The sequence below is a fragment of the Lontra canadensis genome, unplaced genomic scaffold (genome assembly GCF_010015895.1).
Source record: "Lontra canadensis isolate GAN:19392208 unplaced genomic scaffold, GSC_riverotter_1.0 scaffold53, whole genome shotgun sequence".
In the NCBI taxonomy this organism is placed as follows: domain Eukaryota; kingdom Metazoa; phylum Chordata; class Mammalia; order Carnivora; family Mustelidae; genus Lontra; species Lontra canadensis.
The window spans coordinates 13349953-13375283 of NW_022631047.1; the positions used below are offsets into that span (position 1 = coordinate 13349953).

The 25331-nt window shown below is 49.9% G+C and overlaps 1 protein-coding gene across 8 annotated transcripts in view; it reads left to right on the forward strand.

The window, feature by feature from the left end:
* Window positions 1–1751: 1751 nt before the first annotated feature.
* The window catches only part of IQSEC3 (IQ motif and Sec7 domain ArfGEF 3), a 99370-nt gene continuing 75790 nt past the window's right edge, over window positions 1752–25331 (forward strand). For all 8 annotated transcript variants that reach the window (XM_032874887.1, XM_032874888.1, XM_032874891.1 and 5 more), the window contains exon 1: window positions 1752–2421. In XM_032874887.1, the coding sequence (XP_032730778.1) occupies window positions 1865–2421 (557 nt within the window). In that variant the 5' untranslated portion in view covers window positions 1752–1864. The remainder of the gene's footprint in view (window positions 2422–25331) is intronic.

Here is a 25331-nt window from a genome sequence, read left to right on the forward strand (position 1 = left end):
AGAAATTCTGATTTGCATTTTAGCTATTCAGGTGCATGCCTTATCTACTGTACTAGATTATAATCTCCTTGGTTATGGAAATCATAACTTACTATCTATGCTGGGTATAGCCTGCCTAGTTCCTAGTACATTACTTAACAATTAGTGGGTGTTACACGTACATTTGTTGTAGTAATTAATGAATGATTCAGTCCATGCTGACTCATATCTCTAATCTTTTGCTCCTGCTGTTCCTCTTTCCAGGAAAATCCTTTCCACTTCAAGTGTTACTTTCCCCAAAAGGTCTTCCCAGATCCCAAGCTGCTGGTCACCTGTAGTACTCTGGGCATATTTCTATCTTATAACATACAACCAGAACCATATATCAAAGTTAAATATTTACTACCTGTTTCACCTACTTAATTGTAAGCTTCAAGAACCCAAAGATTCCATCCTAGTCATCTCGATCTTACCACCACCTAGCCCAGTGTTTGTAGGAGAATGCACTGCATAAATGGTTTTTTTTAAAACAGAACGATCTCTTCAGAAGTTTCTGGAAGCCTGAGCCACAAAACACAGTGTAAGGTTTTACAGGCGAGATAAACACGACACCAGGCGAGGTAGGCACAAGGCAAGATTTATTAAAGGCGCTCTCCAGCAAAGTTTCAGGGCTCAGGAGAAGGGGAGCCAGAAAAGTCGCACCGGGAGGAGGTGGGCATCCTCGGGTGAGGTACTCTGGAAAGAGGAGTAGAGGAAGTCGCGCTGGGAGGGGGTCGAGTGGGTCTTTTATCTAGGTTAAGAGAGGGAATAGGTTCATGGCCATATAAGGTACGGTATTCGGGATTGGAGGGTTGGGGGAGTCCTGATGTTCTGGTTTCTTGCATAGGTATCGAGTTACTTGTGGAGACATGACCTGGGCATACATCCTTATGGCGGGAGAGTCAAGGGTTAGGAAAGGTGGGGGGGGGGGTGCCTGGAAGATGGCGGCCCCGCGGTAATTTCTATTGTTTCTCCTGCATTCCCAGAGCGGCGGACCCAACACACAGGACCTGGTTTATTTAGTTAATGTTCATATTAGAGTGGCTGAAACTGTCCTGAGGTCTCATTTCCTGAGAAAACCCACTATAAACAGATTTCCCACTCTAAGTTCCCTCTTGGCTGAATAAAGAAGGACTAGATGTTCTCTAGGGTCCCTTATAACTCTGTGATCCTTGTATCCCAGGGAATACACCAGCAGAATAGGTTGTTGAGTACAAAAGAGGCAAGTGTGGCCTCTCCTCAGAAGGTCTTTAAGATGACCCATAACCTCTGGGATGGTTGGACCCAGGAAAAAGAATGCGATCTTTCAAATATATTTGAAACTTCTTTATTTCAAATCTATTTCTCTTCCCTTTGCCACCTTCTCTCTCTCTCTCCCCCTCCCTCCCTCATTCTCCCGGCCTCTTCCTCTTCTTTTCCTCTTTCCTTATCTGCTTTTCTTCTTCTACCCATTCCAGGGCACTCTCCCAGTACTGCTAAGTCCACCTCACCCGCTTTCTTTTGGTCTCCAGATTTATCTATCTCTGGTCCCCTTCATTTATCCTGCTTCCCTATCCACTCCCTCTGCTCATCTCCCTTCTCTGTCAGCCCTGCAGGAAGCCGAGACTCCTCACGAAGCCTGGAGGTGGGAGGGTGGGTGGGTGGACCCTGGCGCGGCGGTCCCGCCCCTCGGTGCGTGTGTGAATGTCTGTGTGGCGGTGACGCGGCGCCGGCGGCTGCGGGGAGGGAGGCTGGGCCCGCTGGAGAGGGAGGCGAGCGGATTGCTGGGGCTGCTCGGCTCCTGCGCGTCCTCGCGCTCCCCGCCGCCAGCCGAGGCGCAGGCAGGGCGCAGGCGGCGGCGGGCGGCATGGAGAGCCTGCTGGAGAACCCGGTGCGTGCCGTGCTCTACCTCAAGGAGCTCACGGCCATCGTGCAGAACCAGCAGAGCCTCATCCACACCCAGCGCCAGCGCATCGACGAGCTGGAGCGGCGGCTGGACGAGCTAAGCGCCGAGAACCGCAGCCTGTGGGAGCACCAGCAGCTGCTGCAAGCCCAGCCTCCGCCCGGGCTCATCCCTCCGTCGCCAGCCCTGCTGCCTGCCACCCCGGCCACCGCTGCCGCCGCTGCCGCCGCCGGGGCCCAGGAACCTCTCCAGAACCACGGACAGATCTCGCCCGCAGCGCCGCAGCCCGCGCCGGAGCAGCCACCGCTTCAGCACCACGGACAGCTCCTGGCGCAGCCCCAGCCGGGCCCCAGCAGCAGAGCTCACGCACCTCAGTCGCCCCACCAGCACCCAGCGGCGCCTGGGGCCGTCGCCGACAAAGAGAAGGAGCGTCCCCCGAGTTGTTGCACTGCCGCTGGAACCCTCCTTCAGCACAAATCCCCCGCCGCCCTCGGCAAGGGCGTCCTGAGCAGGAGACCCGAGTGAGTGGGGAAGAAGGGAGGCGGATTTTAGTGATAGAAAGGGAAGCAAATGGGTGTAAGGAGGAGATAAGGGGGAAATTGGGATCCCCTAAGAGTCTGAAGGACTAGAACAACCTGAAGTGAAGAGATGAGAAGATGTTTGTAGGTAGAAGTGTGTCAAGGAGATTTGGGGGGAAAGAGGGATTGATAGCAGTGTTTGAGAGGTTTCAGGGGATGTTGGAGCAAAAGAGAGAATCCAGACCCTTACGGAGGGGCAAAGAAGGGAAGAAGTGGATTTTTAAGTGATTGGGGATATCAGAAACTGGCAGATTTTAAAGGGGACAAGATCGGGAGGAAGTTGTGATGAAGATTACACTGAAAAAGAAAAAAGAACAGCTGATTTTTTTTTTTTAAGTTAAGAAGAATTTGGAAGGGAGTTTGGGTAGTAAAATTATTTGAATGGAAAGAGACAGAGGCTTGGCAAAGATGCATGTTAAGAGCTTTAAAAGGACTAGAGTCCAGGAAGAGTAGAATTGGGGTCTGAGAAAATTTAGGAGGCAGGGGATAAGGCTGAAAAGAAAGAATGATGTGAGAAGGCAGGGGTGCTGGGGATAGAGAAAGGGTGGGAGAAAGCATTTCCCAGGGGAACGAGTCTAGCTCTTTCACTGATGCAGTGAGATCAAAGCCAGGAGTGGCTCTTTGGGAAAGCTTACTCTGCTGACCTGAGTGGGCATCTTTCTTCTGAATCCCCACAGAACCAAAGGGGTGCAAAGACACAACACACCAAGCCAATGGAGGACTCAGTTACAGTATGAGGACTCAATCTGGCTATAGCTCTTTCCCTCTGACTCAAGGAGGATTTCTGTGCAGGATGGTTGGCAATTGTGGAAGGGGAACGATGAGAGAGAGAGTCGGCAAACGAAGTTGTTGGCATTTGGATGTTTAATTATCTCTCTCTTATGGCTGGTGACTGCATTCTTGTTTCCACTTGGTTATTTGATGATATTAGGAATCTCATGTTGGGTCCTGAGAGAAATATACTCATTAGCCCCCAGTGAGGGACTCTAGGACCTCAAGCTCTTTCTTTACTTTCAATGTCTATGAACTAGGGACATGGGAAGAAGAGATGAAAGAGGACTGGAATGTTCTCTCCTCTGTATTGGGCAGGCTGTGACATATCAGCTTCCTTCCTCTTGAGTATACAGGTGATGGGAGAACTGCATGGAAGAATGGCTCAGGGGAAATCAGTACCTAGTCAGCACCTGACACTGACAATGGTGATGTTACAGGAGGTGGGTGGGGGAGGAGGGAGGAGGAAGGAGAGCCAAGAATCTCATCTCATCGGCATGTTTCAAGTCTGCAGATACTTGTGAGGATTTGGCGTATTCCTTCAAACCTCATTTTCTCCTCATATCTATGTAGTTAGAGAAGTTGGGGAAGGATATGTTAACTCATAGAGAGTAGACTTGACTGGAACCATGGGCTCCTAGGGGTGAAGACCCAGGATGATCTGACTTGGCAGACCTATAGCAATTGAGTCAAGCCCCCAAAAGATGCAGACTTCTTCCCCAACTCCCCCAATGGCCCATCTGTCCTTCCTTCAATTTCAGTTTTCTTTCCTTATCTGGCATAAAAAGCAGAAAGTCAGGTTTCCCTCAGTGCCCAGGATTCAACAAGACAATGTTCTTACAAGGTGTTATGTGGCTTTCCCCTAAGTAGGGGGGGGGGGAAGACCTATTTCATTTGTTTTTCTGGGGGTTGCTTCCTGATAATTATGATTCTTCACCTGCTTCCTCTCCTCATGCCCTTTGGTATCTCTTTTCTCTTCCCCACATTCTCTGCATCTCTTCAGGGAACTATGAGCAAAAAGGGTTGAGGAAAGATCATTTTTTCCGGGAAAGGACTTTGTTGTGGCCCCCAAAGTAGCTTGAAGAGCCCCAACTCTCCTGCCCATAGCGTCTTCATCTTTCCTTCTCCTTTGTCCTGTTTTTGCTTCCCATAGGAGCAGAACAAAAATAAGAAATAATTAGAATGGTAGAGGAGAGTGAAAGTTGTTAAAAATCTCTCACCTAGGAAGTTGTGCCAGGCACTAAGAGGTTAATACCCCAAGTAGCCCCCTTCTTCCCCCAGCTCCTCCAGTATTTCCCCCTTGCTCCCCAAGCCTGGACACCAAGAGACAGAGAGAGCATCCTACCTCCCCCCTGCAACACTCTCTCCCCTTGGATGTGAAATCATGGACATCTTGGCTGGCTGAATGCCTTTTGTGCCTTTTGTGCCACTCGTTCCTCCTCACTGTTTCGCTGAACTTCAACCCAAGTTTCCCCCACAGAACCTCAGTAACGACTCACTGTTGCCGATTACATTTGGCCCCATCTGGATTCTACCCCGACCCCCATTTTGTATGGCTATTCTCCTCTGCCCATACCTCTCAGCAGTGCAGGGCTGGATGTGACCAGCAGGCAGAGATCTTTATGGGTAGGGGGAAGTGAGGAGAGGAACAATAGAGGCAGCAGCCCTTTCCTTGGTGTTTCTTCTGGGGAGCTCCCTGCTGAATCAGTTCTCTACTGGGCACGCTGAAGTAAGAAGAAGACATGGCAGATGAGGTCTTCCGATCATAATTTTACTGAAATCCTTTCTCATTTTTTACTTGCCCTTCTCTGGCCTCATTATAGTAGAGATGCGGCCGGGGGGAGGTTGCTGAGGGTTGGGCGAGGGTTACATGGGGCGAGGCACTGTGTTAGACGCATTATCCTCCCACACAGTTTGTCTCTTGTACCCAGAGCTCCTCTTCCTGCCCAAATCCAGGAGAGGCAAGAGCCCCGGGGAACCTGGGCCCGGGAAATAATGCATCATTTAATTGTCATCAGATCTGCATTATTATGCAGCCTGGCCTCTCTCCCTTCTTCAGCTGAGGGCGATAGGAAGGTGGTGGCCTTAGAGGTCAGGCCAAGGAAGTGACGATGAAGGAGTGGGTGAGTGCAAAGATATCACGGAAGAAAGACGCTGGAGGGGTTAACGTTCTTTCTCTGCGTGCTTCCTGGCTCTTGCTAAGCTCCAGCCCCCACTGCTTTTGCCTCTTAATGAAAGCAGCTATCTAGCTTCCTCCTCTTTATTTTTTCAATCAAGGCTCACAGCATCTACAGAATTGATTATCCCTTTCCTGGCTGGAGTCAGAGCCTCAGCCTGATCTGGCAAAGCCTACTTCGTGCCGTGGAAGCACATGACCCTACAAGAGGCTACTGGCTTCCCTGGGACCACAGCTTCTCTGTCTGAACACGTATGCCCACCCAGCCAGCCATGCATTTACGGCCCATGTTCTCCAGCCCGAGGCAGGGGATTACCGGAGGCTGGATAAGATTCTTGAATTATAATTCAAATTCAGCTCCTACTCCAAACCCCCCACCTCCAAGTAGTCAGGAAGTCTGAAAGGCTCAGTAGCTCCTGTCCTCTCCTCTCTTCCTTCGTCCCTCATCTTCCTCTTCTACTTTCTCTTCCTCCCTACCTTCCCCCTTCTCTTTGTTCTTCCTTCTCTCTTCCCCCTTTCTTCTCTCCCCTCAAACTCTTTTTCTCTCCCATATTTTCTTCCTTCTATCTCTCCTTTGGTTCCACTTCAGCAGCCCAGTGAAGTCTCCTTTTCTCTGCTCTCATCCTTTAAGCATAAAACAAATCTTGGGTCACTTGAGCTCCACGGTGTCATAATGACTGGAGGCTGAAGGACAGACAATCATTAGATGTGCTTTTTAGCCTGTTGTCTAAAATGCTGATTGGAGCAGGTGTCTCTGTCCCCACTGAGTCAGGGTCGTCCGCCTAGAGATGGTGGCTCCTGTGTGGCCCATTCTGAGAGCTACTAAGAGAGTGTGAAGGTCTGTCTGTCAGTGGAAAAACAGGAAAGAAGCGAGCAGTCCCTGTCAACATACCTGAAACATATATCTAGAAACATCCAAGCAAGCGTAAGCAGATTGCTGCTCCGTCTATCAGAAGAAAACAGGGTGACAAGGGGGAGGATACTGAGAGCCCAGAGAGAAGGTTTTCTTGGTTGGAGTCAAGGGTTTATGTCAGGAAGAGTAAGGGCCAAGGGCAGCTGGAAGGAGGATGGAGACCCAGAGATTCAGCTCATGGAGAGACCTGTACTGCATATGCATATCGTTCCATCCTTGGACAGTACAGTACCCCCAACCCTAATCACTTCCCACCAGGCTAAACCTTATCAGCAGAGTAAGAAGAGCGTTAACACTCAGAGTCCTTGTCTACCTGCGGCTGGAAGGCCTGCTTGCTGAGGAAGCAACATGAAGGCCAGTGCTCACCAAACTGCCTGCCCTCCTTTTCTCCTCTACCCGCAGCAAGGAGAGGACCTCCAGCTGGTAAGCTGGAAAATGGGGCCAGAAGGAAGGTTCACCGAGTGGAGGGAGTATGCATCTTTTTGCTCACCCTAGAAGCATGGTACATAGTGGGCACTTGTAAAGATTTTCTGTTCCCTGCTTGCCCAAGAGCCCAGACCTTCCTCCCTTTCATCCAAAAAGAACACAGCTCAAGAGAAACGAGTCACCCCTGCCTCTGGGAAAACCCACTGTTCTCTGTCCTCCTCACCAGCTCCCGGTGCCTTGCTCCATTCGAGTTCTCCTTCCTTACTCCAAAGCCCTTCCCGAGCCCACATAGCGAACACCACAAGGGCCCCATGAGAGCATCCTGGAACATTCTCCTGTTGGCCTGAAACCCAACAAGAAGAGCAGTAGTTGGCTCTGCTGATGGAGCAGATATCTGTGTGGCCCAAGTTTCAAAGGTCACTTACGAGACAAGGCAGATGGGGTCAGGTGTAGGGGGAGAGCCAACAAAAGTGAGAATGATCCTGAAGAAGAGGGGAGGGCTGGGACCAACAGCTGGACCTGTGGTCTGGAAAGAGACTTGGATCCTGAATTTAAATCCCAGGTAAAGATTTTTAGACAGACTGACCTTGCTGGGGAGCCTCAACACTTCTTACTAGGGCCCAAACATACTCTCAGTGGCCCTGGACATTAGCTAAGCAGCAGCTTGGTGTGGGGGTTCTTAGTAAGAGGTCCCGGGGACACTCTCATTGCACCTGGCAGACCCCCAAGTGCAAGGCCATCTGGCAGGATTTCCAAGGCTTGGGCCACTGCAGCACCTTCTTCCTCTGCTTCTGGAAAAGCACACAGGGCAGGTTCTCACCCAGGTTGCAAAGGGTTTCTTGTTTTGGGGAGGAGAGTAGCGGTCATCTCCATTTCAAGGAGTGAGGGCATTAACAAACAAAAAGGGTGAGGAGCAGCATGAAGGAGAAATTTTTAGACTTTTCAGGCTGAAGGGAACTTAAGGAACTAAAGAATCACAGAATTTTCAAGATCTAGGTAGTTAAGAACATGGGCTTTGGAGTCAGGCATCTCTGGGTGTGAGTCCTGCTCTATCCCTACCAGCTGTGAGAACTTATAGTCATTATTTACTTTCTTTAAGCCTCTGGTTTTTTCATTTATAAAATGAAAAGTAACATATACTTTGAAGGGTTGCTATAAAGCTTAAAAACTAAATGGTATCATTTCTAAAATATTGTTCTGGAAACCTAATAAGTGCTCAAGACACTGTAGCATTTCTACAGATAAACAACCCAGGCCCAGGGCTCATCCCCAGTCAGACCACAATGAAAGACCTGAAACCAAGTTCAAGATCCCTTTCCTGCTTCGAAGCCAACTTCCTACATGTGCCCTTTTCTCATCTGCCCCTCTTTCTTCGGAGAGTGTGCACCCAAGCTATTTCGTTTGCACGCATGTAGAGCTTACCTTCAAATGCAGCCAAACAGGACAAATCCACCATCCCTTAGTGATCTGTGATGGGGTCTCACAACTTTATTGTTGAGAAATGCCTCCTTAAGCTCAACTGAAATGTCTTCTGTTGCATTTTAAGATGATTTGCACTTCTCCTAAGGACATCAAAGGGATCACCCAATGCCCCATGGTGATAAGAATGATCTTGCCCATTTTCCAAATGGGGAAGCCACAGTCTCCTCTAGTATATGAACTCGTAGAGGATAAAAGTAAGAGGTGAGGGGAATGGAGTCTGGGCCAGGAGAATGTGTCCCACTTCCCTGGAATGAAACCTACATCCATTTGTCCAAATTTTTCCATCCTGGGAATTTTGAAAGGGCAGCCCTGTTCTTTGCAGCTCTTTCTGAGGTCCAAAAGTTGAAAACAAAAACAAAACAAAAAAAAAAAACAAAGCCCAGCAGGGTTTGCCTGAGGAAAGGACAGCCTGATGTGTTGTGGGACTAGGGGTGGTGGGTTGAGGGGGAAGGCAGGGAGGTTACGGGAGGATTCTACTTTCTCGGGTCAAGGCTAGATAAAAGAGTTTCTTCTCCTAAGACTTCCTTAGATGAAATGCCGTCTAGGAAAAAACAAAAAGCAAAAAAACAAAAACAGAAAAGACAATGGGCTTCTGACATTCCCTCCCAGGGTGGCTGTGGCTATGCGGACACCACAGGCAAAGGTGGCCACGGGTGGCCCTGGGCGCAGCAGAGGCACGGGCTGCTCTGCGGTGGCTCCTTGGAATATCCCATCTGGAAGGGTTATGTAACTCTGCAGGCCCGGTGTATGTGCTGAGTGGTACCTTTTGTCCCCAGCAGGCAGGCAGGCGATTGTGGACTGAGGCCACGCACGCCTGTCCGAGACCGCGCCGGCACTGGGCCCTTCCCTCCAGGCCACAGCTGCCGGGGTGGGAGAGCTTTCGGAGCTGGGCCAAGGTCCTCCAGCCCCGCTGGGAGGTCAAGCAAAGGTCAGAGCTGGAAAGGTACGAAAAGGGCCGTGGATCCAAACTTAACTGTGGCACGTAAGGCAACTATAGCTGGAGAGAGAAGTGACTGGTGTTTCCAGATGAGTCAGTGGTGGAAAGAGACCTAGAATTCTTCCCCTGGTGCTCTTGACATTATCCAGTGACGGGCCCCCGTAGCTGGTCAGGACTGTTCCGTGGGTGTACGGGGCCAGACCTACAGCTAGTTATGTGAACTCAGGGATCCCAGAGAGGTCTCTGCCTTTCAGAATAGCTCACCTCTGCCAGCAATTCCACAATTAGAGATTCCTTTCAATACTTCAAGGTTATCCCCCTTGTTAAAATGCAAATTCTCCTAGGACAGGAGAAAAACAACACATTTAGCTCTATCAGCCTTTACTCTTCAGCATGAAAGAGTTCTGATGTGAGCGGTGTCCGAGAAAGGATTTGATAAGGGAGGGGGGTGCCCTGGCAACACTGGTTGACTAAGAGACAGAGCAGGAGGCTCAGAAGGAGTGGAAAGGCTCACAGGGGAGATTGTTGAAAGCCTAAATGATTTTTATCTCTGCCATATTTTGCAGGGATTTGGAATTGCCTGGCCTGGACCTGGCAAGCAGAGTGGCGGGGGGACCCAGGGCACTCCCACATTGGGTTGCCTCGGAAAAGTGATTATCTTGGCTGTAGAAGGGATACTTGCCCAATGAGCTTCATGGGTAAAAATCCTTCAGCAGGAATTTAAGGAGCATCCTGATACTGGGTAATCTCTTTTGATCCTTTGTAGGATCTTAGAATAATTCTCTAGATGGCAAAATTTCACACGATTCTATTGGGGTCTGCAGTGAGGTTGGGAAGAGGTGGGTGAGAGCGTTAACAGGTGGTAGAGGTTGGGGTTACCTGGGCCTGGAGAGAATGGGGGATGAGGGGCTAACTCAACATCTGGTAGGAGCTTGATAAATACTGCTTGAAGAAACAATCTCCTAATATGTAGGTCCCAGGCAGGCTCAGCAATCGTTGGGTGGAGGGAGGTAAGCATAAGGTGTCCAGGCTGAAGGATGTCTCCGCCGGAGGGAATCTCTGCTGGGGGTGGAGGTTGTGCTTAGTTAGGCCCAAAAGCCCAGAGTCTGCAGCTGAGCACAAGAGAGAAGCTGGATGAGAGGCTCAGCTCTTAAGGCCAGCTGGGGAGTGAGGGCCACATCAGGGTTTCTACCACCCCAATCCTCTCCATGAGCCTGCAAAGGCCTCCTCTCCCTCTGCTGCCAGCCTCTAACCCCAGACCAGTCCAGTCCTCCGTGTGGGAAACCATGTTAAGAATTAAGCATGAGAAAGCCCTTTGAGTGTTTCAACTCAGTGACCCTGCCCCAGGCCCATGGCCTTGCCAGAAGCTTGAACCAGGAATAGGCAATTGGTCTGTGATGATGGGAGGGAAAGGAAGCCCAAGATGTGGCCATGTCTCCAGGTGGAAAGAGAAAAGAGAGAGCTGGATTCTGGCCTGGGGGATGAAACAGGAACCAGCCTCAGGCTCCAGGCCTCTTACTCCTATTTCTTGACCAGGCAGTGTCAGCTCTGTTCAGGGAAATGTCAGGACCCCAAAGGGAGGGTGAGCAGGTGTGTATAAGCAGCAGATGTGTTCGCGGTTACGGCTGTGCAGGAGTGAATGTTACTAGGGGTGGGGGAGAGGGATCACAGCACACACCATAAAAAGATGTGTGGACCTCATGGCAAAATTCAGCATAGGTCTTCCTCCTGCTTCCCCATGACTCCCTGGTCTGGTTACAGTCAGGACTCTGGGTTCTCTCTCCTTTCTCTGCATGACTTGTTTTGTCTCTCTTGGCTAGCCAGTTCCTTCTGGATATTCCCCTCTGTAATGGGGCGAGTCTACATGCTCCCACCCTCACCCCGTTGCAGGTGTGAAGGGGACCAGGTTTCTGGAAGCTGCCAGCTCCTGGGAAGAAGGTTGCCTGAAGGGTGGGCAAGAGCAGGGGTCAGGGATCAGAGATGCTCTATTAAGGTACTGTGTTTGGAAGCTCAGACACCCAGCAGCAGGGTGATGCATGGAAAGCTGCGCTGTGGTTTTCCCTGGACCGGAGTTGGCCTAGCTCTGGCCAGGGAGTGGCACCACATGACCTCTCTGGGCTCTGGAGCTGTCAGGTCCTACCAGCTGTCTCCCTACTATGAGGAATGCACTCCCACCCCAGGCAGAGAAGCAAGGGAATTCCACAGTCTCTTCCTTGATAAATGATTCCAATGCACCACAATTTTCATTCAACACATGAATTCAACACAATGATTATTTTAAAACGGCAACAGCGACAAAAACTCTACAAAGCGGTTGGGAAGCTCTTGCTTGTGTCTAGTTTTAGTGTTTCCTGGCATAGTCTGGTCTTTACAGAGATGGCCCGGATGCTTCCAAATTGGCTAGGTTGGCATCTTTGACATTCTTGGGGCTATTTCCCTCCTATGAGCCAGTCATGGAAGGCTGAAGGGAATTCCAGAAGTAGGCAGGACCCTGACCCAGAAGCCAGGCCCCTCAGTCCTGATGGCTGTGCCATCCTCACAGACCCCAAATGTAAGCTTGGTGCAAACCCCTCCCCTTCTCTGGGCCTTGATCTCCCCCCTGAGCAAGGGGGGGACAATCACTCTTTGCCCTGCTCTTGGACTGTCTCCCCTAGACTCACTACGTCAACGAGAGGCATAGCTGTTGAGAGGTTGCGGCAGCATCAAGAACCTAGCTTAGACATACAAAGTGACTTATGAATGGTAAGAGCCTTAGGAACGGAGGTCAGGATGGGGGACAAAGGGAGACGCTGAATTCACGCTCCCTTTCAAAAAAAACAAAACAAAACAAAAAAAACAGAGAGAGAGAGAGACCCCTGCAATGTAGGGTGGCCCTGCCCTGCAGGTGGGGGAGGGACGAGGTGAATTCTTTAGGGGTTTCCAGCTTTAAAGCACGCCAGGAATTTCCACCGGGTTCCCTCCGGACTTTGCGTGAAAACTGGGAGCAAGCTGGAAGGGAGAAGTCGGGAACCAGGAACCCCCTCCCTCGGAAAGCCTGGGGAAAGCCCTTCCTCACCCGGCCGCTTCCCCGGGGGCTTCTCTGCCGGGAGGGTGCGCGCAGCCGGGCTTTTGGCTGCGTGGGCGACTTGGCGAGCTGTTCACAGCACGATGGAACCTCCGGCCCCCGCGCCGCGCCCGCCCCGCGCCGAGCTCCAAGCTCCCCCGCGGGGGCGGGTACCCCGACCGGGGGAAGCCGCGCCTGCCCCCCCCGCCCCGCCTCCCGCGCGCACGCGCCCCGCGCCCCCTGCCCGCCCCCGCCCGGCGCGGTGCTGCTGAGTCACCCGCTCCGGAGGCGTAGCCTTGGCACCTGTGCGCTCGGGCTCGGCCGCGCCCGCCGCGCCCCCGCCCCCTCCGCCCGCCTTCCGGGGCCCCCGCCGGGCTCGCGCTGCGGGCCTTCGCTGGACCGCCCCGCCCCTCTCCCTTCTCGCTTCGACCCGTATCTCAAATGCGGCGGTTCCCCGCGGTCCGGCCCAGCCCCAGCCCCACGGCCCCCTCCGACTGCTCTCGGCGTGCGCACCGCTGCCCGCCCACGGCGTCTGGGAGAGCCCCCCGGCGCCGCTGCCGCCCGCGCCTTTCCGCGAGCCAAGGGGGGAGGTCGGGGCCTCCGTGCTGCGTCACCACCCGGCCGCTGCTGCTTCTGCCGCCGCCGCCCGCGGCGCTGCTGCCTGCCCCCAGCCCCAGGCCAGGATCGCTCCACGCCCCCTTCCCCGAGGATGCGGATCCTTTCCCAGCTCTCCGTAGGCCCCAACCCAGGCTGGTGGGCTTGCATCCACCTGGGGGAAGAAGGGGAGAAGAAGGCATGGGCGACTTCGGGGATCAGGCTGGTGTCACCTAGGTCCAGCTTCTACACAGCATCCAGCTTCTACACAGCATCCATCTCCCCTGGGTACAAGCCTCCCTCGTACCCAGACACGTGGGCAGGAGAATCCCAGCTGTATCTCGGCCTTCCCATGGTTTATATTGTATTTTATAGAATCTCATAGTCTTAGAATTCTGGCGAAACCTATGATGAGGCATAATCGTTCAGAAAGTGGCACTGGGTCTGAATCCTCACTCAGTCATGTGCTCGCTGCCATACTCAGCAGTGACAGTCTTGGTTTTCTTATCTGAAATGGGGATGCGCATACTCCTAACCTCGTAGGACTGCTGGGAAATGAAGAGGTCAGGCCAAAAAAAGCGCCAGGCAAGGCGAGTGCCTGCGGGCAGTGAGGACTCAAGAAGATACATTAGTTGCTGTTCTTTGGGGACTTTTGAGGCCAGAAAGTGCTTTTCAAAGGTAGAGGGCTCTCTTCCTTATCCCCCCTGTGTCTTCCAGAGGGCTCAGAACAGAAAGACTTCTCGTTGACAATCCCTCCAATCCACTTATGCCCATTGTCACCCCCAGGAACTCCCCCCCCCAGAAAAGTTAACTAATTCTCATGCATCTTCCCAGGGTTATTCTATGTACCTTCAAGCAAATACACACACACACACACACACACACACACACGTATATATTTGTGTTTATGTGTGTGTGTTTTCTTTTACACAAATGGCAGTAAATGATATGCTGTTCTGCACCTTGCTTTTTCCCCCCAATAATCTGTCTTGGTGATGATCCTTCCATATGCAGTATAAAGAAAGCTGCCTCATTCTTTTTAATAGCTGTGAAGTATCCCACTGGCTGTGAATCTAGGTTCCTTCCTGTCTACTGAGAGTTTGGAAGGCAAGCTCTGGGTAGCCCACCCGTGTAATCATTCCGGAGGTGTTTCTCTGAGGGGTGGGTGGGTAGGCAGACATGACCTAGGAGTTCCATTTGAACTTGGCCCTCCAGCTGCTGAGGTGTGCTCCTGCAGCCTCCTCCAGACACAGATCAGTTGCCGTAAAAAGAAGACTCAGGAAGCGTGCCTTCTTCCCTGAAGAGTCTTTGCCACTCTTTTAGCTTGGCTCCCTTTGTTGCCTATAGGCATCAAGGTTGGGGGAGCTGCCAAGGTATATAGTCTCCTTCCCACAAGCCGAAGATGAGTCCGAAAACACCACCTCTTTCAGGAAGTCTTCCTGAACTGATCTGAGGAGGAAACTGAGTTTCCCATTACCTCTCCCCCTACTTCCCACCTCAGGCTGAGCCTAATCCAGTCCTGGCTAAGAATGAAGTCAATTCTTTATTCCTTGGTTTAAAAGTGCTTATTTTCTTCTCTATGTAAGTGTATAGTCATGATATGTCTATTCTCCACCTAACAAATACTCGGTTGTCTAGCACGAGCCCGTTCCTACTGTTCCAGGCACTGGGGTACAGTAGTGAACAAAAAAAATCCACAACTTCCGTCAGGAAGCTGACAGAAAAAAAAAAATCAGCAAGATTAAGAAAGAGAACATCGGTTACATCTGATGGGGTGAGTGTCATGGAGAAAAATAAAACAGAGAAGGGGACCTGGGGGTAAGGGGGAATCACAGTTTCAAACAGGGAGTCCTGGGAAGCTCTCACTGAGAAGATAACACCTGGGCAAAGACCCGGAGCCTGGGCGGGGGGCGGGGAGGTGTCTGAGAAATCTGAGTAGGGGAGTGAGGCTGGCAGAGGCAAAGCCCCCTTGAGGCACTGAGGGAACAGCCTGGTTGTTGAAGTAAGACAGAAACAGAGGGAACCCAGGGAGAATAGTCAGAGGCAAAACCAGAAATGTTGGTGGAGGGTTGCAAAGTGGGAGAGTGCAGGGGTGCAGCAAATCTTGTAAGAGATGCTACAAATGGGATCCACCGGGCTGTGTTTGGAAATGTGTGGGGATATGCTAGTTGCCACAAGGGCTGGCTAGGTTGAGGGGGAGGTGTTGCTCCCCCAGCATTTAGGGGCAAAGGCTATGCCAAACAGTCAATAGAAAACAGGACAGCTCCTGCAGTGAAGAATGTTCTTGCCCAATATACCAGTGTTCTTTGTTGAGACTCGCTGATAGGGTCTTGACGTCCATTGTGATGAGTTTGATTTTGACCTTAAGACAAACCGGGCTAAGGGGTGCCTAGATGGCTCAGTTGGTTAAGTGTCTGCCTTCGGTTCAGGTCGTGATCCCAGCGCCCAGGCTCCCTGCTCAGTAGGGAGTCCGCTTCTCCCTCTACCCCTCTCCCCACTCACGCGCTCTTTCTCACATAAATAAATAAAATCTTTAAAAAAAGAAAAAGAAAAATTGGGTTAAAAGGAACCTTGGCTGCTGGGTTGAGTTTCTGTTTAGAACAGCCTGAAGAGGAAGAAAGCTAGAAGCAAGGAGAGAAGGCAGGACATTGTTGTAAAGTCCAGGCAAGGACCTGGGGTGGTAACAGTGAAGGTGGCTATGAGTGGTCAGATCAAGGATTAGTGTGGCATGTAAGAGAAAGGGGGATTGGACGTGAGTTCAAGAGTTTGGGCGAAAGTTACTGGAAGGGGGAGATGGGGAGGTCTGGGTGGGGGGGGATTTCAGGAGGAGTTTCAGACATGGTAAGTTTGAAATGCCTCTTATGGAATGCCTGTTGGACACTCAAGGTTGAGATGATTGGCAGGCATTTGGAATGAACTGGAGATATGCATTTGGGGTGGCTTTGAAAGCCTTACTGGATGTCATCACCAAGGAGCGAGAAGACTGAAGAGGACCAGGGGTGGAGACTTAGCGCACACCGGTGTCAAGAGAAAAGCTGGAGAAGCATGTGGTGTCTTAGCAAAGAGGGGTTTCAACCAGGAGGGCGGGGACATAGAGATAAGCCCTGGAGTAGAGTGCGGACCGGGAGAACTGCCCATCAGCCTTAGCAACATGGAGGTAATCAATGACCTAGCTCTGATAACACAATCAGGGCAGAAGCCTGATTAGTGTGGGGTTAGGAGAGAAGGGAAAAGAGACAAACCAACCAAATGTGTTGTGTGGGCCTTGAGTAGGTCCTAATTCAGACCAACGAACTGTAAAAAGACATTTTTTAAGGCAATCAGGGAAATTTGAGTACCAATTATTGTTAATTCAGTTAGGCGTAATAATGATCCCATTATTATATTTTTTTAAAGTTCTTACCTGTTAGAGATACATTCAAGCTAAAATGATCTAAAATGGGGTATGTTTTAAAATACCCCAGCAAAAAATATTGGGGCAGGAGATTAGTAAAATGCATGTTTGAAATTTCCCTAATAAGTGTAAAGGACGACAGAAGGAGAGGAACTGCAGACAATGAGTGCAGAAAAGTCTTTGATGAATTTTCCTATAAGGAAGAGTAAAGGAGTGGGTTGATAACTGGAGGGGGCCCTGAGTTCAAGACAGAAGATTGTTCTGGAAGATGGGAGGAACAGCACATGTGTTTCCATCAGCATGACGGGCAACTCCACTTGCAGACAGAAAGCCCTGTAGGGAAACTGAGGAAGGTGGCATCACTGCCTAGAGAAAAGTCACAATAACTTAATGAAGCAAATATTTCATCATGAGCTTGCACTGGGCAGGGACTGTGTTAAGTGATTTACAAGCTTATCTTGATACGTGTTCTGAAACCCGCTACAGCTGGGGGGTGGGGCACGAGGAGGTTAGGTGACTCGAGGTGGTACCCACATTCAAGCCCTAGCAGGGTGATTGTGACAGTCGGTGTCTTCACCTCCACTCTCCACTGCCTTCCCCCAGACGATGTGGTAACATGCATCGGGCGGCCAAGAGGAGTTTTTCAGAATGCACTTGCTGTGGACTTCGCCTTGGAGACTGTCATTCACTTGGGAGTTAGTGGAAGGAGGGCGGCCAAGGGTATTTAAATGAAGGGCTCAGAATGCTGCTCCCTGCCTAAGAACCATTAGCATAGATCGGCCCAAGCTCACTCATTTATCAACACGCATACACAAATACTCACATGAGTGCTGTGAATAATTAGACTAGCTGGGGGCTGGGAAAAATTAAAATATAATGAGCTATGCTGTACAGGAACAAGGAAGTGGAGAGAGGGGAGCTCAGTACCTTATTGTTATTTAAGGATGGAAAATTTATTTAGGTTCCTCAAGGGCTCGAGTCCTATCTGTATGTTCATTAGCCGGTAGTTATTGAGCACCTACTGTATGTCAGGCTCTGCTGTAGGTGCTGGGGATTCACGGCAAAAGACTCTACCATTGTGGAGCTCACGTTCAAGAGAAGACAGATATTAAACAAGACTATATGTGCATATAAATTCATAAGGGCTCAGAGGGAAAATAAGGGGATGACGGGGGGAAGGTGGTTTTGGTAGGCAAGACCTCACCTAGGAGGTGACATTTAAGCAGAGAGATTAAATAAAGCTAGGGACAGAGCCACATGAAGATGCGAAGGGAAAACATCCTGTGCAAAGGCCCTGGGGCTGGAAGAAATGGGTGCGTTCAAATAATATAAGAAGGAAAGTGTGGCCAGAAGGCAAGGGAGTGGAGGAGATGGGGGTTGGAGGTTAAGATGGGCCTTCCAGAAGAATCTGTGGAGTGGGAGGCTAATAGGAAGTCATGGGGGTGAAACTTTAGACAGGGCAGTGATGCAATGCCCTACTTCGGAAACCAGAGTGGGAGGTTCAAAGGGCAGAAGAGGGAGGGGATTTCAGCAGAGAGAGCCCTAGAGTGCCGTTCACAATCATCTGCTGTTCACTCATTCATTCTGTCTTTCAATAGCATGTACTCATTTCTGCTGTGTGCGAGGCATTTATGTACATCTATCATCTCATTTGATTGACTCACTCCTGAGGGGAAGGTATTATTATCCCTCGTTCACAGATGTGGTGACTGAGGCACAGAGATGTTGAGGTAGCCCACCCAAGGTCACACAGTAAAGTGGGGTCTTCAAGCTCCTCATGCAAGCTTCAGCCTCTTATACCCAGACATAGCTTTCTCCACTCTAGGGGAGTCCTCTGCAGTGTGGGAAGTGTCTGCCCTCGGCAAGGTCCTATCAGGAACCTGGCTCAGTGTTCAGGGACAAAAAGGTTGATGGCACCATGCCCATGTGACAGTTGTTCATGTTGCTGCAGCTCTGAACTTGGCCTTTGGCCCACTCCTCTCTGTCATGCCAGGCAGGACTGGGCTAGAGGACTGGCCAAATGCCACCCACATGTAGCCACAGATGGAGGATTTGTAGGTCCCCATGGGACATCATATCCTTCCAGGGCCCACGTGGTCAGGAGTGGGTACAACATCCTTCGTCTCGATTCTGTGTGTGTGTGTGTGTGTGTGTGTGTGTGCACGCGTGCACGTGGCTGCACGTGGAGGGCTGTAGATACATGTGTATATGCATGTCTGGATATCCAAGGGGGAGTGCGTGTGCATTCATGTATTTGCGTGTGCATAGGTTTGGGGAGTTTCTACTAAGTGGGTGACTTGGGGTGCAGTAAGGACCCATACATTTTTATGAGGGCCCTGGATGTGTTCACGGAATGAGGTATGCGTGTTAAGGAGTGTGTGCACTTAGGTGTGTGGGCAGTGAGGGGCATGTGTATTATAGTTACATGTATGAATCTTTGCTCTCCCAAACCAGTGTCTACAAACACATTGAGTATTAGTGTGTAGCAGTGGTTCCTGCTGTGGGTATGTGACTTGGGTTGGTGCATATGAACAGAGCGGCTGGCTAGGAGATAGTTGAAGTGTGTGATTGGAGACTGGCTGAGTGTTGCCGTGTAACTCTGAGTCTGACTGTGCCATGGAGGGCAAGATCAAGGCTCTTCCATTCACAGCCCAGAGGCCACCTCTCCTGCACATACCTGCCGTGGGGTTGTGGGGCATGGCATGGAGCTAGTCTTAGCTGTGGGTTTGCAGGAGGTCATGAAACCTCCCTTAGCCTTAATTTCCTCATCAGGTATATGGCATCAATATAACATTAATTATTATTATAATTATGATATATAACATTATGACTTTTACTACCGTTATCCACTGAGACCATTCATAGGACATTCAAAAATGTTTTGTAAATCGGAAACACTGACGAATGCAGTCATTATTATCGACCAGGATCTGCCTTCACCATTCCTGGAAAAACAGTGCTTGCCCACCATTGACTAAGGGTAGGGAAGTAACACTGTGTAGGAGTGTTTCTCTGTGGCAGGCATGGGCTGGATGGCCCTGATCCCATCCTCTCCAGCTGGCTTTGCCCAGTAGCCAGGCACCTGTCTTCTAGGTAATAGAGATCTCTCGTAAGGCAAGCTGGCACGATGCAGCCGAGCGCCCGGCTCTGTAATTCCCGCTGAGCCACCCCGCCTGGCACCAGAGCTCTCCTGGCTCCTCGCAAAGGCAGCTGGACCTCAAACAAGTAGGCTTCAAGATTGGCCACTGAATGGCTGTGGGCTAGCGGGTCGGGCCACCCTGCTGGGCAGGAAGGAGAGAGGGCAGCAGGAAGCTGGGAGACTGAGAGGAAGTCCTGAGGGCTCCAGGACTGGGCCAGGGCAGGGAGTGTGGATGGAGGAGGAGGCTGGGGCTTCTTGGTGCACTCAAGTTACAGATCGAGTTTCCTAGTCTGAGTTAAGCTTCCCCAAAGTTACCAGGTTGATGCCGAGACTGTGTGATATTAAGCAAATATCTTCTCTCTCTAGCCTTTTCATCTGTAAAATGAAGATTTAAGTGAGGGGCGCCTGGGAGGCTCAATCAGTTAAGCGTCTGGCTTCAGCTCAAGTCATGATCTCGGGGTCCTGGAATGAAGTCCTGCGTCGGGCTCCCTGTTCAGTGGAGAGTCTGCTTCTCCCTCTCCCTCTGTCTCTCCCTTTGCCTCTGCTCCCTTACTTGTGCTCGCTGTCTCTCTCTGTCAAATAAATAAATAAATAAATACATAGAATTAAAAAAAAAAATAAGATGAGGCAATGTCTGGAAAGGGTTCAGTACTCCTGCATAGACAGTAATGGTGGTGGACAGTTCTCTGATGCATGTACTTAGGCCTTTGTTTCCATGAATGCACGTGTTTTCAAAAACATGCGGGCTTAATTCCCCATTTCTCTCCACTGCCCTCAGTCATAGGGACTTAATTCGTGCATCGTGTCAACAAATGGCATCTACTATACGCGACGAGCCAGGCTGCCTTCTGTCTCTGAGGTAGAGGCAAACTGGTCACCGGTGCTGCTCTGTCCCGAAGAGCTCACTCTAGTGTAGGGAGACGCAGCCTGTCTGCAAACATTGGGGATACAGCCTGGAGGAGAACTGACGGAGGCTGGTGCGGGAATCCAGAGGCAAGCGGGTCCAGCCCAGGCAGGGGCAGGGGCTGAGGCCAGCAGGGCGGGAGGTCAGGCACAAGAACAGCAGGGGAAGGCTTGGCAGGGTCACGCCTCGGCGCTGGGCTCTAGAGGGCGGGCAGAATCTGGAGATTGGAGACTGAAGCAGCCTGGGATCTTGGGATGAGGTTACCCTCCTGTTTCCCAACGGTATAAATCAGAGATGGATAGGGGCTGTGCCGTTCCCCTACAACATTACCGCAAGTCTTTGGAGCATGCAAACCCAGGGCCGGGGAGGGGCCCTCTGGGTCTGCGAGCAGCAGGGGTGCTCGACCGAGTCAGACACAGCTCCCGACACCTTAGATATATTGGTTCATTGGGTCCTCACCATAATCCTTGAGGTAGATGCCATTAGGATCCTATTTTACCAGTGAGGAAACTGAGACTCAGGCAGACCAAGTTGTTAACTAGAAAGTGGCAAAACCAGCTTTGGACTCTGGACTTACCCTGCCCCGAAAACCCTGTATGGGTGCGACATTGATTTCGCCCCTGCTATGTGCTAAGCATCACACTAGCATGACATGGGTTTTTTTTTTTCCTAAAGATTTTATTTATTTATTTATTCGTCAGAGAGATAGAGAGAGAGAGAGAGAACATGAGCAGGGGGAGCAGCAGGCAGAGGGAGGAGCAGGCTCCCTGCTGAGCAAGGAGCCCGACTCAGGACTCGATCCCAGGACCCTGGGATCATGACCTGAGCAGAAGGCAGATGCTTAACAGACTGAACTCCCCAGACGCCCCAACATGGGTTATTTTGTTGGATCTTTTCAATAACTCTATGGGGTGGTTTCCTTTATGACCCTTCCCACTCAGAGCTGAGAACCCCGAGGCTGCAGAAGGTCAGATAATCTGTCCGAGACCCCCCAGCCAACTCAGTGGAAAGGCGTGCACACCTTCCCAAACCTCAAGCCTGTTCCCTGTCCATGGAACCACGCTGCCTCCTGTGGTTCAAGGGTCCTGGATGGAATTCCTCCCTAGATCATGTGGCAACCTCACTGCTCCACACCGGTATGCTCCCGGGACCAGAGGACCTCGGGTCAAGGCTGGTTCCACCCCCTTACCAGCTGTGTGACCTCGGCGCATAACTACACCTAACCCACAAGGCGATACCAAGGTCAAACAACGTGTCAGAAAATTCTGTATAAACTGTGAAGTGCTGAAATGGAAGGAACAGACAGCCGCACTGTGTGCCCACCACCGTGGTAGATGCGATAAGGAAGGCACTAGGCAACACAAGCAAAAATAAACAAGTGGGATAGCAGCAGACAAAAAAGCTTCTGCTCAGCAAAGGAAGCCGTCAACAGAGTGAAAAGGCAGCCTACAGAATGGTAGAAAATACTTGCCAATCATATGTCTGGTGAGGGCTTAATATCCAAAACATATAAGGAATTCATACAACTCAGTAACAAAAAAACAAGCGTCTGGTTGAAAAATGAGCAAGGGCGCCCAGGTGGCTCAGGCAGCTAAGCATCTGACTCTTGATTTGGGCTCTGGTCATGATCCCAGGGTCCTGGGACTGAGTCCCTCGTGGGGACTCCCTGCTCCGCGGGTAGTCTGCTCTCCCTCTGTCCCCACCAACCCCGCCCCCGCCACCTCTGTGTGCTTTCTCTCTCTCTCTATCAAATAAATACATAAAGTCTTTTTTTTTTTTTTAATGTTAGAGATAGAACTACCATAGGATCCAGCAATCCCACTCCTGGGTATTTATTTGAAGGAAATGAAAACAGAATCGGAAAGAAATTTCCGCACGCCCACGCTCACTGCAACACTGTAGTGGCTGAAGACCTGGAAACGACCTAAGTGTCCCCCCACAAAAGAATGAATGAAGAAAGTGTGGTATATGTATCCACGGGAATATTATTCATCCGTGAGGAAGGAGGGAATCCTGCCATTTATGATAGAACTTGATGCTGAGTGAAGGAAGCCAGGCAGAGAAAGACAAATACTGCATGATATCCCTTAAACCACACACACACACACACACACACACACACACACGTATGCAAAGTCATACTCAGAGAAGCTGGGGGTTGGGGGCTGGGGGAAAACAGGGAAGGTTTGGCCAAAGGGCATGCGCTTTCGGCTTCAAGATGAAGGCCTGTGGGTCAAAGGGAAAACATGGTGACTATTGTTGATAGCACTGAATTGTATAACAGAATAACGACTAGAAAAGGAAGGTACCAGCCTCAGGCAGACTCTGTCCTCAGGTTAGCAAACAATGAACAGGCCCCGTGCGTGGTTGTGCGTGTGCGTGGGGCTACAGAGACACACAGGACACGGAGTTTGCCATTTGAGTGGGATATACCACAATTCATTCAGGGATTTATTTTATTTTATACCACCATTTATTATATACCACTGTGGGCTGTGGGCTAAATTCCTCTGGTATATTTTCTCATTGAATTCTCCCAGCTCTCCAACAAGGGACTGTTACCATGCCTCTTCCGTGGCAATAAAATAACTTGGAGGCTGGGGACCAGCCCTAGGTTCACATCCTACCTCAACCTCTTCCTAGCAGTGTGACTCTGACTGTGTGACCAAATTTCTTTACCCGTCTGTAAAATGGGAATAACAATATCTCTCTCTCTGGTCTATTGTTTTATGATTATTACACATCGAGTTCCTAGCAGGCAATCAGCACTCAAAAAGTAAATGAACAAGCACGCAGTTAGGGAGGGTTGTGACCTTCTGAGCTCTGTGGAGGGGAGCAAGGAGGAGAGATGACCCTTTCCGTTAGGAAGAGAGTGTCCTGTTGTCTTTAGAAGGAAGCATGAAAGGAGGTGGGGTCCGCTGTTTCTAGTTTGAATGGAGTGGAAAACTTGCCAAATCCACATATAAGTAGGTACAAGCCACTTCCTTTCTCTGCCCCTGGCTGCTGGAACATCTGTAAGCATTTGCCTTATTAAGATCTTTCCAGAGCTTCCCATGGAAGACTGCAGTGGCAGATTGCAAGAGTGAGCAAAGAAAATCTACCCCTTCCAACACTGCCCCCACGCCGAGAGGAAGGGTTGGGGGCCTGGGGAGGAGGCCGTTGAAATGACATTCTGGTTGGTCCCTTCTTGTAATCGCGCTGTGGTTGCTGAGTGCCCCAGGGGCAAGGTCTAATAATACCAATAATAGTCATTATAAGATTTTGCATCTGTGCAGGGTTTATTATGTTTCTCCCAAGGCAGTTTCCCATTCAAAATCTTATTGAATCCCTATAATTCAGTGACATAAACAGGCAGGAATGAGAACCTCCTCTACCATGACTTGACATTCCTGAGGGCTGACAGTAGTGAATGGTGAGCTGGGTCTCCATCTCCAGCACTTCTCAGGGGCTCTCGGCCCCAGGCCCAACTCCAAAATTTCCCCCATTCAACCATCTCCACCCCCAGTTTTCTCATTGTCCTAGTTTCTGGCCCCCTGGACTCCTTTGGCTCAGTCATGAGCCATCTGGTCTCTGAAAATCCAATCTAGTGGTTGAAGGAAAGGAACAATCCGTTATTTTTATCTGCTGCTTGGAGGGGGGTTAATAATTAGGTGATCTGGGGCCAATGAGAGCAGGGAAGTTAGAAAAGATACTATTCTAAAGCTTCTTGATGAAGTATCAAGATATGAGAAGGGTGAGAAAAAGATTTTGGTCTTAAAAAATCAGCCACGTTAAGGTACAATCACATAAATGAAATTCACCTATCTTGAGCATATGAGTGTAGACAAATGTCTACAGTTCTGTAACCATGACATCAATCAAGCTATAGTACATTTCCATCACCCCAGAGGACCCTTTGTTCCCTTTTTCAGTTTAAACTCTCGCCTCCCATATCACTGAGACTGATCTAATGTCACTATAGTTTTTGCCTTTTCTAGAAAGGCATACAAATGGAATCACACAGTGTGTCGACTTTTGTGTCTAGCCTCTTTCATTTAGTATGATGCTCTTTTGAATTTCATGAACGTTAGCACACATATGAGTAAGCTTGTTCCTTTTTATTCCTGCGTAGTACTCCATTGTATAGATATACCACAATTTGTTTATCCATTTACCAGTTTGTGGACATTTAGGTTGCTACCGGGTTTTTTTTTTTTTTTTGCATGCATCTTTATTTTATTGATAATAACTGTCTCTATATACATTTAGAACACATGGACCATTTGTGTGTGGATATATCGTTTACTCAACTTATAGACGATGCTTGGCAAACACATACTCGGACCTTCCTTGTATTAACTGTGAGCCGCTCTGTCCCACTCCTACTCCTCTGGTCAGGGTGTAGATTCTCGCAGAGTGGGAACCGCTCATTGTAGTCATGCAACTCAAGAAATGAATATTCAAACCAAAATGTGGTATTTAACTTTATTTGTTGTATTCTATTATACTGTGGTAAGAACCGTTACCATGAGATCTACTCTCTTCAGTTTTGTTTTTTAATATTTTATTTCTTTATTTGACAGAGAAAGAAAGATCACAAGTAGGCAGAGAGGCAGGCAGAATGGGGGAAGAGGGGAGCAGGCTCCCCACTGAGCAGAAAGCCCAATGTGGGGCTGGATCCCAGGACCCTGAGATCATGAGCTGAGCCAAAGGCAGAGGCTTAACCCACTGAGCCACCCAGGCGCCCCCACTGTTTTCAGTTTTTAAGTGTACAATATAGGCTTGTTAACTATAGGCACAAAGTTGTACAGAAGATCTCTAAAACTTATTCATGCAGAATCATGCAGAATCAAAACTTTGTGCCCACTGATTAGCAATTTCCATTCCCCCCTACTCCCCCAACCCCTGGTAACCACCATTCTACTCTCTGAATTTATGAGTTTGACTATTTTAGATACCTTATATAAGTGGGATCGTGCAGTATTTGTCCTTCCATTTTACTTACTATTTTATTATTTTATTTAATGTGATGTCTTCAAGTTCATCAATGTGGTCACGTATCACAGGATTTCCTTCTTTTAAAAGTCTGAATAGT